The sequence below is a fragment of the Apodemus sylvaticus genome, chromosome 6, assembly GCF_947179515.1.
Source record: "Apodemus sylvaticus chromosome 6, mApoSyl1.1, whole genome shotgun sequence".
Lineage (NCBI taxonomy): Eukaryota > Metazoa > Chordata > Mammalia > Rodentia > Muridae > Apodemus > Apodemus sylvaticus.
Window position 1 is genome coordinate 2,120,534 of NC_067477.1, and position 13,479 is coordinate 2,134,012.

General features: G+C 40.5%; 1 protein-coding gene across 1 annotated transcript in view; it reads left to right on the top strand.

The window, feature by feature from the left end:
* The window catches only part of Dnah11 (dynein axonemal heavy chain 11), a 297,877-nt gene that overhangs the window by 110,040 nt on the left and 174,358 nt on the right, over positions 1 to 13,479 (top strand). The window contains exons 31-35 of the mRNA XM_052184825.1: positions 1,800 to 1,931; positions 5,802 to 5,962; positions 8,526 to 8,682; positions 9,098 to 9,243; positions 11,669 to 11,785. Coding sequence (XP_052040785.1) covers positions 1,800 to 1,931; positions 5,802 to 5,962; positions 8,526 to 8,682; positions 9,098 to 9,243; positions 11,669 to 11,785 — 713 coding nt within the window. The remainder of the gene's footprint in view (positions 1 to 1,799; positions 1,932 to 5,801; positions 5,963 to 8,525; positions 8,683 to 9,097; positions 9,244 to 11,668; positions 11,786 to 13,479) is intronic.

A 13,479-nucleotide genomic window follows, 5' to 3' on the forward strand; every position in this document is an offset into this window, starting at 1 on the left:
CATACATGTTAGAAAAGTACTCTACCACTCTCATGTATACCCCAGCCTTCTTTTGAATTTGAGGCAGTTGCTCAGGCTAAATTTAATGACTCTGCAGCCCAGGCTTCCCCTGAACTATGCTTTTCCTGTCAGCCTTCTGATCAACTGGGTTTATGGGCCTGAGCCACAAGGTCCATCACATACTTTTATTTCTCTGAGCAAATGGGACTTTTTTTTTTCTTTGTTGTTATTGTTTGACTACAATTATCTCTGGAAGACTTCCTGCGAAGCCATAAGTTCCTCAGACTTGTCATTGGTAGCCAGGCCATGTCAGGGAGTATGAGGATACTCTCTGAAGTCACACTGTGAGATCCAAATCTCTGCTCCCAGAACTAGCAATGCAATTCACAGATTTGTGATAAAATTTCCTGTGTCAGTAAGGTAGGATCTTAATAGACCATTTCAAAGTAGACATATTCTTGGTATTGTTGAGTTATTTGCCCCTTGTGTAATCAGAAAACTTACTTTCCTCAGAGCATAGATAATAGGGTGGGGTTAGGGGGTGGAGAATTACAATAAAATTCAGTGAGTTGATAATGGGGCAATGTGCTTGGTCAGTGCTCAGAAAACCTATCTTATAATCTTGTGTGAGTTGTTTGTATGAAGCCACCATCATGCTGCTGTGTGTATGACTTCACCATGCTGCCTGTCTTCTCCCCCTTCCTACTGAGTCCAGCTGCACAGCAACCTCAGAGCCACTCTGGGATTTAGTCCTTGCATAGGCTTCTCCATAGACAGCTCACCAGGTCTGGGGGCTTCCACCGACTTGGTGCTCACTTCTTGCTTACACTGCTGTGCTTTGATGATTTTTAATGGACAGGGCTCTGCAGAGCTGAAGAAGACAGGGGACAATATTGTTATGTATTATGGCATGCATCATTAAGGCAGAGTTTGCGCTTTTCTTTTTGCAAATAAGCCCTGAGTAAGGAAGAAATTGAGGAAGGAAGCCTTTTGTGGAAATAACCACACAGAGAAAACCAGCCACCCAACCAACCACACAGAACCTGAGAGACTGTCTTTCTAAGCTTTCTGGCCACACTTTACCACAGAAACTGTGTTATTTCTGATGCAGCTCTCGTGTGTGTGTGTGTGTGTGTGTGTGTGTGTGTGTGTGTGTGTGTAGATCATTTCACAACAGAACAAGCATCCTGCCTGTTCTATTCCACATGGCTCAGTGGGTTTGGCATTTCTGTTATTCTATTTCTTTATTTGCCTTTCAAGAAGAAAAGTACCTTGAAAATATTTATCAGGGAGACAAATGAACCTAAATAAGATTAGTAATATAAGTAAAAAGAATGGGCCAAAGTAGGATGCTTAGGTATGAGCATTTTCTCATTGATCATCACTATAAATATAAAAAATTAATATGCTCATTGTTGGTCAATTCTTTTCTAAAGAATAAAACTGTCACTTAGCTCTTGTACCTTTAGAAATATTGGTTTTACCTCTTAGATATTTTAGTTCTGGATGAAAGTTGTAGGTTTGATCATCATTAGGGCACATTAGGCAATGTAGGCAGAAAGCCCTGCTTTTGCCCTTGCTGTTGGCCTCACTGATGTGCAACCGTGTCTCCACTGTGTCCTGGCTCTTTCCTGAAAATGAGGGGAAGTATGTTTGTCTCTCCCTAGGTGTTTTGAAGATCACCTGAGATAACAAGTTTGGAGTCATTTTAAAATTAAAGCATTTTTTTACAAATATTGACCAGTTAGTCTCTATAGTGACACCTATTGCTTGTTTTATATTTAAAAATATCCTTCTAGATTTCACAGCTGAACACACTGATCACACTTCTTCTGGGAGAACTCTCACCTGGAGACAGGCAGAAGGTCATGACCATCTGTACCATCGATGTCCATGCCAGAGATGTGGTGGCAAAATTGATTTCTCAGAAGGCAAGTGCAATGCTGTGTACTGAAAGTGGTATTGTCAGGGTAGCTTTAAGAAACTTTCAAAAGTTTCAGTTAGTCCTGGGAAGTTTTTTGGGGTGCATTAGGTTTGATAGTTAGCAGAGTAATGGCCAATGGTTTGCCAAATTAGAGTCTAAATATTAATGCACAAGCAAGGACGGAGCCTTCATTTTTACAACCTTGTCTTCTGGCATCTGTGTATAGCTGGCTGCCTTGTGGCTCTTACCTCTGAGATGTACACAGTCAACAACTAACTATAACACTATATGCCATTTCAACCATCTTAGAGGGCGGAATTAGGAAGCTGGCTCAGTGGACAAGGTGCCTGCCAGGCATACATAAGGACCTTTGTTCAGATTCCACAGAAAGCAGAGAAGAGTAGCACAATCTCTGTAATCCCCATGGTGAAGGGGAGGCAGAGATAAAAGAATCATTGAAAACTCTCATGTCAGCTGATCTGGATACAGTGGAGATGAGAGTCTGTCTCAGAAAAGGTGGAAGACAGGACTACTGCTGGTCATCCTCTGATATCTACACCTGTGCTGTGGCATGCATTGCCTGCATATACATACACAGACACACAAACACAGACACACATACCATACATATACATACACACAAAATACATACAAACATATACAACATTTACTACATAAGAACACACTGTTAACACTCTATGCATGCATATACTATGCATACTACACACATACACACATATCTACTGTACACATTTTGCGCACAGATACACTAAATACACATATATACTACCAACACTGGCACATACACACATAGGACATACACACAAATACATATACACATGTACTATACACATTCACACATACATACACTGCATACACACGAATACATACACATATATACTACTCACATATACTATATATACATAAACACACACACTGAAGACATACTCTATATAGACATAACACTATACATACACTAAACACATACACACATCTACTGTACACATACTGTACACAAATACACTATACACATATACTACTGTCACGGACACATACTACATATAAACATATATACTACACACATATGCTACACACACATGCATGTACCACATACACACAAACACACACATATATACTAATCACAAATATATATTACACATACACACACACACACACACACACACACATCTTTGTGTAGTGTTGATCCATTTTCTCCTAAAGAAATCAGTGTTAGTCACAATTCCATAGTACTTTGGCCAACACCTGTTAGTACTCTTCATGGCTAAAGAATATGTTTTGTTAAGAAGTCATTTTCTCATATTTTCACTAAATTGATGACTTTTTTTTAATCACCTATATATTTTAAACACCCACATATCTCTGAGGGACTGGCAGTACTTAATGAGAAAGGAAATGTTTTCAGTCTCATTTCCTTAATTATACTCTTACTTACTAATGTAAGAAAGATGCTTGTCTAATTCCTGAACAACATTGCTGGTAGGACCCTATACTCAATACCACCACAGATTTTCTGATGGGAAGAAATGTTCCTGAAATGACAATTTCCTCTTTCAAAGCAAAAATAAGTAAAAATAAAACTCACACAAACACAAAAATGAAAAATCGAAACAAAGACCAATGAAACAAAGGAAAAAAATAAAGCCAGAACAAAAAGTCCACAGAAAAACCATGGAGTTGGTTTTATGTTGGCAAAGAGAGAGAAAGAAGATGGAGTTGAGTGGGTAGGAGTGTTGGGGGAGGTCCTGGGGAGAGTTGGGGAAAATGTCTTACTTTTCTGTTGCTGTAAAGAGACACCATGACCAAGACAATATAAGAGAAAGCATTTAATTAGGAGCTGGCTTATTTTAAAGGGTCAGTCCATTATCACCATGATGAGAAGCAGAGCCTGGAGTAGGTAGACTTGAGTCAGCATCCTGATTCATAAGTGGGAGGGGAAGGAGGGGGAGACAGAGAGAGACAGAGACAGAGAGACAGACACACAGAGACTCAGAGACACAGAGAGAATATGAACTAACAGACACAGAGACACATATACTGGCCTGGTGTGGATTTTTGAAACTTCAAAGCCCCTAGTGACACACCTCCCCCAACTATGCTACATCTCCATTAGTCTTTCTCCAAGTAGTTCCACCAATTAGGAACCAAACATTCTAATATATGAGCTCAAGAGGGGTACCAGGGAGGGGTGGGGAAAGCAGTCTTATTCGAACTACCTCAGAGGGAAAGGAACATGATCAAAATATATTGTGTGAAAACAACTTTTTAAAAAGAGAGAAACACTAGACCTTAAAGAAAACAGAAAAACCAAGTATCTTAACTACCACAGTGAATTTTTAAAAGATTATGAGGAGAAAACTATCTTCCTAGTGAAGTAAAAGCAAAATTTAAAATTCTAAAGGATAGAAACAAACCTGTTTATCTTTCTTTTTAAAATTAAAAACACAATGCCAGTTCCACATCAGTTTGAATGCCTGTAGCACAGAACACTCTATGTTATGTATTTCTCTTACTTCCTACTTATTTCTCTATTGAAATCAAAGGGAATTTTAATTTTCTCATGGAAATACAAGAAAGTGACTTTTTCAGGATTAGAGATGGGGCTCAGTTAGTAAGCACTTGCTGTGCAAGTGAGAAGACCTGAGTTCAGGTCCTGAGATCTACATGAAAAGCCAAGTTTGTGGCATGTGCTTGGAACCACGGCACAGGAAAGGTGGAGACAGGAGCGCCCTTGGTGCCGGCTGGCCAGCCATCAAGACCAAGCATTGAATCATATATTCAGTAGAAGCTCAGTCTCAATAATGAGGTAGGAAACTATTGAAAAAGACCCTGAAGAGGTCAACCTCTGGCCACACAGGCCCACACATGTACATACACACATGAACACACACACACACACACACACATACACACACAATTGCTGTTTCACATAAACTTTAAACAGTCCTTGATCTAGTTGATAAATAGAAGATAGTAAAGAACATTTTTAATTAATCTCAGATCAATTCTTGCAAAGCACCACTTACTGTGTTTTCTCATTTTGGTAATGAGCTGTTGACATCTGGTTTTTGAATATGACTTTGCCTTTTCTTATATATTCATGTCTTATTTCCAGTAGCATCAATCATGATTAGAATATATTTATTTTATAGAGTGGTTGTGCTTACCACTAAGCTACCAATGCAGATAATGTATTATTTATTTTAAACTAAACACTTTTCCTCATTCTTAATTTTGTACCATGTATGTATGTCTATATAGTGTTGATTCATGCCAAGTCTTTGGAAAACTTATAGGCAAGAGTTTTGATAACTTGATTTCCAGGGAGCCCTATGAGTCCCACAAACCCTGAAAGAGACAGAAATTGTTTTCAAACTAGAAAAGTGATAGATAAAATTAGGTAATATAGGAAAGAGTAGCCTATATCATAAAATCTTTATGTAATCTGATGAAAATGAAGTTAAAAGTTCTGTACTATGAACACAGGCAAAAGCGTAGTTTATACTTCAATGTGCAGGAATTATGGATTTTGTGTAATTTCAATACAGACAATGATTTTTTTGTTGTATCTGTGTAATAGATACATAAAGAAACAAAACTTAATACACCCTAGGTGATTCATGAAAGGTAAAACTATTGCTTGAATGAACTGATGCCATTTTGCACAAAAGACAATTTAAAGCAAAGACTTTCGTTGCACACCTATTTCTGATTAGTCATGCAGCTGAGATCTGCAACAGGGTGCAAGAGTTCCTCCTGGAGAATTTAGGAATAAGAGTCAGCAGGAGTGATGAGATTAACCAGTTTGTTGCTTCAGAACTATCGGAACCAGTTTGTTAAGACTGTGCGATGATTGTAGGTTGTCAGCCCCCATGCTTTTACCTGGCTGTCTCAACTCCGGCACGAGTGGGAGGATTCTCAGAAACACTGTGTTGTTAATATTTGTGACGCCCACTTCCAGTACTTCTACGAATACTTGGGAAATAGTCCACGGCTGGTGATCACTCCTCTCACTGACAGGTAACAAACAGCTTCCCACCGAGGCGAGAACCAAGCCCCAGTGTCCTTTTGTGTGGATGGAGAGGCATAATAATGAGAAGAGAGGCTGAGGGGAATGGAGAGACCTGTCAGGAAGCAATGATGAAATCAGCATGGAAAGTAACTGTGCAAGACACCAAGTGTTAACTTTAGAGACAAGATGAAAAAAATTGAATTAAGAGAGACAGAATTACAGAAGTCATACAATCATAGCCAATGGAGAAAGGGGTGTGTGGATTAATGTGGCTTGAGGAAGCCTGGTTGTGCCTGAGGCTTTTGTGCACTATCTCTGCCATCATCGTCCCCTCTGTCCTCCTTTTGGAAGCTCAGGCGTAGTGAGGACAGCCTATGATGACTGACATTTTCCTGTATACAGTGATGAGAGAGAAGCTAAGATTCATTAAAGGAGTTGTCAAGTATTTATGAAGAGCTGTGCACAGAAATGTCCACAGTGTCTTTGTTGTCACGGTGATCAAGTTCCAGTTGAGTGTGGTGTTCAAGCAGGTGAGGATGAGAGAGATGGCAGGTATTTATTTTAGGGCACACTGCTTGCTATAATAGGAGTATAATAGAGTGATTTGTCAAAAAGGATCTGGAGGTATTCATCTACTTCAGATTGAGGTTCTCTTTCTGAAATGCTTGGGTCTAGAAATATTTCCAATTTGCGATATTTTTGGGTTTTGAAATATTTGCATGGAATGTCCAAGTTGAGTATCCATAATCTGAAAATGAAGCTCTCAAATGCTTAAAAAGCAGGTTTTAGAGCATTTCAGACTTTGGATTAAAATCTGTGTAGACTAAGAAAATCTTTGAGATAAGACCCAAGTACAGAACCAGTTGCACCCAGATTCTAGGGTAGAAATTTACAGACATAGTTAAATACTGAAGTTCCAAGGTAGGCAGGAACTTGGCTGGGTTAAAGGACAGGAAGACAGCCAAAGTGGTCTAAGAAAATCGTAGGGCCAGCGTCATTGCTATTTCATGATCCACAAATAGATACATAGAACGTCACAGAGGTAAAGATGTCTCCCAGATGTGAATTCTTTTATTAGGATTCCAACCCCTTTTAATTATGTGGTATGAGAGAGCACACTTAATCTTTGGCATTTGGGCTGGGGGGAATACTATCTCAGTGTTTCTATGTCCTATGACCAAGGTACAGACAAATTGTAAGATATCTGTGTGGCTGTGGTACTGTGAAGACTGATGGGATTTCCTAACAGAGGGATTGTTTGTGTACACATTAATAACACAAGTTCATCATTGATATATTGTACAGCTTCTGGAACTGTTTAAATCAGTTCTTTAACTTTACCTAGAACTGTCAATCACCTTTCCTTGTTCATTTAAGTACAATTAAAAAGAATTGAATGTTATAACTTGAAAGTAGCCACAGATAACTGTGTGTATGCCACTATGAAGAGAGAAGAGGGGAAGAGAGGAGAAGAGACAATAGGGGAAAATGTAGATTATCCTAATGTGTAAAATTGATTGCTTAGTAAATTCTGAATCGAGAACTCTTTATGTGATTCATTTAGAAGTTTAAAAAGGGCTTGTTCTCGTGGTAACACAGATAATGTTGGAAAGTGTATTCATTCAATGGTGCGTTTCATTTCCCTTTCATTGCTGCCTTACCTGTGAATTGTTGAAAGGATGTCCTCTAAGTGTATCCATTTTGTCTCTCATTTGATGCTTGGTGCAGGCATCTCTTTGGAAATTAGGTGGGGCCAATGCTGACTCCCCTTATGTCAGCACATTGAGAGACAGGCTGGCCAGCTTGCCACTGACAGACTGCCTGCAGTGGCTATAGTGGTGAAGATGTTGCTGGCTAAGGCGTCATTAAGAAAAACACTAAAATTCAATGTCTTAATGAGCACAGAAGCTGATGTCTCACTATAGTAAGTCTAGAGGTGAGCATGCCCAATCATGACCAAGTATGAATTTCCTGGTTGCTACAGTCAATAGAAAAGGAATCCAAAGGAAATGTCCCTAAGCAGGTGTCATAGAAATGCCATTTATGCATACACTACATTGGTTAGGCATTCAGCTTCTGCTGTGGACAAGCAGAGAGGACATGTTCTACAAAGAGGGCTCAGCTCCTGGTATAAGAGTCTTTCTCCTCCATTTTGCTGTGAAATGCTCTTGAACCTATATCTGATAGAAGGGGTGTGGCCCATTTTCTTCTTGTTTCTATTGGCATGGCACTCTGAACTCTTCAGAGCTTTCCCCCTGGATTTTCTTCATGCAGCCCCACAGAAAGCCTCACTTTTTAGATAAGAGGCCTCAGGATGCAGAGATTAGAAGGCTTCAGGCTGATATCTAATGATCCATGGAACAGATCTTAGATCTTCGTCCCTGGTGTCCCAATTCTAGGCATGATTGTCACTATCTGTACTAACACAGAAATAATATAGATACCCCAAGTTTTTGCTTCTATGGTCTTCTAGATCTTGGTTTTTTAGCCACTTTTTAAAAAAATCATTTATCCCCAGTGTGTCCTGAAAGGCCAGGCTCGACCGCAGTGTTTGTGTTTTGTCGTATAAAGGTGTTACATCACTCTAACTCAATCACTTCACCTGACCATGAGCGGCGCTCCGGCTGGCCCAGCTGGAACAGGGAAAACAGAAACCACCAAAGACCTTGGCCGTGCCCTGGGCATGATGGTTTACGTATTCAACTGCTCAGAGCAAATGGACTACAGGGTAAGTTATTAAATGCATAAAATATGCTCTAGCCACATGAATCCTACTTAGAGAGAGTCATATACCTTGTCTGAAATGCTTGGAGGTATGAAATGTTTCTTGCTTCTGAATTTTTCAGGGTTTTCTATATTTTCATCTTCATGGTAGTGTAGGCCGACAGTCCAAGTCTGACCATGCAATTTATTTGCATTACATGTACATCCACTGCAGTTTAAGGTGACTTTACTCAATAAGTTTAGTCATTTTGTGTGTGAAACAAAATTTAACAACATGGAGATGCTTCCACTTGTGATGTCGTGTTGGTACCCAATGCTCTGGATTCTGGAGCACTTTGGTTTTTAAGATTAGGGCTGTCCCTGTCCCTGTCAGTGTTCCAAACCCTCTGTTTCACTCTGACTATACCGACTCCTTGTAGTCCATAGGAAACATCTATAAAGGTCTGGTGCAGACAGGAGCATGGGGCTGCTTTGATGAGTTTAATCGCATTGCTGTGGAGGTTCTGTCCGTAGTGGCAGTGCAGGTGAAGATGATTCAAGATGCCATCAGGAACAGGAGAAGGAGGTGGGTTTGTGGCTGGCCAGCTGGCTGGCTTCCTTCCTTTCTTCCTTCCTTCCTTCCTTCCTTCCTTCCTTCCTTCCTTCTTCCTTTTAACCACCCCCCATGCACCAAACAATCAGAAGATAACCTGTCTCAGAATTTTTAACTTATCTCTATCATGTTAAATTGATAAAAATAAGTTTTGAATAGTAATGCTGACTCACCCACCACCTATTTTCACTAGTAGCTTTCTGTTGAGGTCCGAGAAGAGGCTTCAGCATTCATTTTTCTTGGCCTTCTGGCAAGTCTCAATGAGTTTGCTTCACCCAAGGCATAGGATACCCCCTCCCTCACACTGTCCCTTTCCAGGTTTCCTCTCACCTGGAAAGTACATGACCTCCCTTCCAGAGCCCCATGTTGATTGATGGAAAGGATTTGGATGGGCTGGATCTCAAGGGCTTTTCCCTACTGTCTCCCTTTTTTTATTTATCCAGCTCCCAAGCTCCACCTCCATGCTGTAACATCTAGGTACCTACACTTCCTCTCCCTTCATCTTTTAGACCTCCGGAAATGGCTGCATATAGCAACACAAGAATTCCCTTGAGGTCTCCTAAGCCTCTGCCATTTAATACACCCAAGTCAAAGTGCCAGACTTTCCATCTCCACCTGCTTTGTTGGGGCTCCCTCCTGAGTGATAGCTTCCTGTTCTCCCAGTAACTGGGGGCAAAACCATCCTGTGGTACCTTATTCCAAAAGCAAAGCATTTGGAGTTCGATGACCAAAATTTCAGAATAAGCATGATACACCACGTGAATGTAGTTCTCTTGGTAGCCTCCCTCCATGAATATAGCTGTGCTTAGCCAGCGGGTTCATCTCTCCCATGTTTAGAGTCCCACCCCAATCCCTTTCTCAGAACTGTGCACCTGTTTTAGAAGTTTCCAGTTTGCCAGAGAAGTATGTTTCCCCCTCTTAGGAGACCTCTCAGGGTCCTAACACCAGCTTCCAACATCCAGATGCCCACTTCCTTCCTTACCCCGCTTCTGGTTCTGCATCAGTGAAGTTGAAGTTTTGATTCCCAGCCATATTTGGCTTTTACTCAAAATCCTGTTATCTGAGGAAACCCAAAAGTCATTTGAGGCTGTCCTTTGTCATGCAGATTTACGTAATGAAGTCAGAAGTGATTTGAGAATTCCCAGGCATGCTTGGTGGTGCCTCTGCTTGTATTTCTGAGACCTCTGTCTTCTTCCTTAGTCTCGTTCATAAACAGGCTGCAATGCTCCTTCATGGTCTCAGGAGCTAATTAAATTCTCCTTACCCTGAAGGTTCTAAGCTGAGTCCACCTGTTAGAGGCTCCTCCCATCGTCGCTATGAATGCTGGGAGAGAGATGCTTAGACTAAGGCCATACTTGCCCTGCTTCTGTGAGCTGTGCTTGCCTGCCTTCCCTTACTTGACATTTTGGAAAATCCTGATTTCTCCATTTTAACCTGAACCATTAAAATAATCATCTGCTGTTAGCTACCTAGCATCTAAATCCCCCAGAAGGCCCGAGGCATCTGTGTCTCTGCTTTCCCTCCTCCAAGACACTGCTTCAGCCTTCCCCTTCCTTCAAGAGATCTTTCTGAGATCACCTTACATTTTATGAGCTTGGCCCTGTCTGAAAGCTTACTTTGCTTGTTACCATTTTATTGGCTTGGTCATCAAAGTTCTAACTGGGCACTCATAACTTCTTTCTGAAAATCATTGTTTCTCCCTAGCTTTGGTGTGGTGAAGATAGCTAATATCCATTGGGTAATTACTGTGCCCTGCTTATTGTGGTGTTAACCATTTATATTCATATTCTTTCAAATCCTCATCCATAGATAGGATTATTCTCCCTTTTTATTAAACGAGGAAATTGAAACAAAGAGGATAATTGTCATGCCTAATGTGTGGAATTGATGGCTCTGCACTCTGAGGTCAGCTGGGCCCACTGGCCTGCTGTCCTGACCACCAGGCAGTCCTACCTCACAGAGATGCTTAGTAGAGATTTACTGAATAAGGGGAGGCAGGTGAGTAAGCAAATAAATAAGCTGGACAGGGAGTCCTTCCTCCTGCTCCTTTGAGCACGGAACTCTCTGTGCAGTGCTCCCTTCGAGGAACTGAATGCAAAAAAATATCATCACCTTTCATTTTATTGTTAAGTAGTCAGTTCTCCATTCTTCCATTTTAGGCTATGGGGAGGGAAAAAAAAGAAGCTTCCCATATTGTGATTCTAGACAGGAAAGGGGGGTGTTTTTAATAAATATGCTTCAAAACATTCGAATGTGTGTGCTTGTGAATCTTAAAGAAAATTACCCAGGACAAACAGCTTTCTAATACGCATTTGCATTTTGCAGTGGCTTGCACTTGTCAGCATGCATTCATGTTCAGTGAACACATTTAATTCCATCAACGTTCTCTTTATGGTAGATTTGTATTTCTTGGAGAGACTATCCCGCTGAAGCCATCGGTTGGAATATTTATCACTCTGAACCCAGGATATGCTGGTCGAACCGAATTACCAGAAAACCTCAAAGCTCTGTTCAGGCAAGTGCTCGCCTGCCTTGCAGCTCACATGCGGTACACTTATGCCACCTAACGTTGGCTCCCTCTGACCATGTCCTTAATTTTACCAGAGAATTTAATTTCCTATGGAAAACTTGAGATCGCTTTATAGAGATAATTTTCCCCATGATCCTTATAGAGATAATTTTCCCCATGATCCTTATAGAGATAATTTTCTCCATGATAGACTCGCCCCTTGTGTATTGAAACCAGCACTCAAATCAGCATGTAAAAGTTAGGTTGTAATTCCAAGTATTTAATATTAGCTTTTTTCACTGCTGTTTTATTGTAAACAGAGCTCTCGTGAGCTATAAAGCATTTGGTAAATGCAGACATGTATAAGGAGAAGTTATTTAACAACTGGACATTATGATTGTTATAGTTTTTCTAGTCTGTTATGTAATTTATATTTTAGAGAGTTGAAATATATGAGGCATGGCTTTACTTACTTTGATTCTTGTAATATTCTTTGTACATATTTTCCCATACTATTGAAAATCTTTGGAAATACCGTTTTCCACCACAAAACCATCCCTCTTACAGTTCATCTACATTTTCTTGGTCCTCATGTGTGGTGTGGCAGGCTTATTTTTGTTTTCTAGTTTGCTTGTTTTGTTTTGTTTTTTATACTAAACATTTATTCTTATTAAAATTACTTTTATTTCAGAAGAGAGTCTTTGGGTGTATGCGTATATGTGCTCAAATGTATGTGTGCATATGAAGGCCAGAGGCGTCTTCCTCAAATGCTCTCCTTAATTTTTGAGGTGAGACCTCTCACTGATGGTGGAGGTCACCCATGCAGCTGGCAAGCCTCTGGGATCCTCCTGTCTCCATCTCCCAAGCATTAGGAATGCTAGTGTGTGCTACTACAGCTAGCTTTTACACAGGTGGTGGAGAATGACTGAACTCAGGTCCTCCAGCTAAGGTAGCAAACCCTTTAGTGACTGAGTTTTTCCCCAACCACAGAATAGAGTCTTAGATGTAAAATTACCAGATGATGATTAAAATACATTGCTGACCTCCTATCTCCAAATACTCAGACAATATATACACCAACAGCAGCCTGCACAGGAGGACCTGCAGGTACATCTTCAGTACCTATCAGGCCTGTTAGCTTTTCCATTATGTCATCCAGGTGTAATCTGGTACACCGGCATGCTTCTGTTGAAGTGAACAGCTATCGAAACATCACAAATAATCAGATTGAGAAGATAGCTCCTAAACTCTCAGGAACCCCATTGTGCCAATCGGAAACTAATCCCTCTGTTACACACAACTCTCTGTGACTAAGGATTACATATATCTTTTCTGGAGTTCCTATCAATTCCAACTTTCTGAACTGCAAGCCATGACCCTCCCTAGAGGTTCAAGTGACTAAATGTGGGGCCATGAAAAGTTATCAACAGTTTCTGGATGTGCAAGGACAAGAATTAATTCAGAATATAACATGTAATGAATTGATGATGCATCTCTGTGATCTTTGCTGCAGTCTTTGTTCTGAACATGCAACGTGTTGTCACAACACAACAATAACCAATGCTACCTGAGACACCTTGGCTTAGATTCAAGACTATTCTGACATATGAACAGTAGCACCTTAACTTATGTCCATAGTTTACTACACTTGTAGAGACATGACTTAATTACAGAAAAGAAAGGCTCCTCTACACACACAC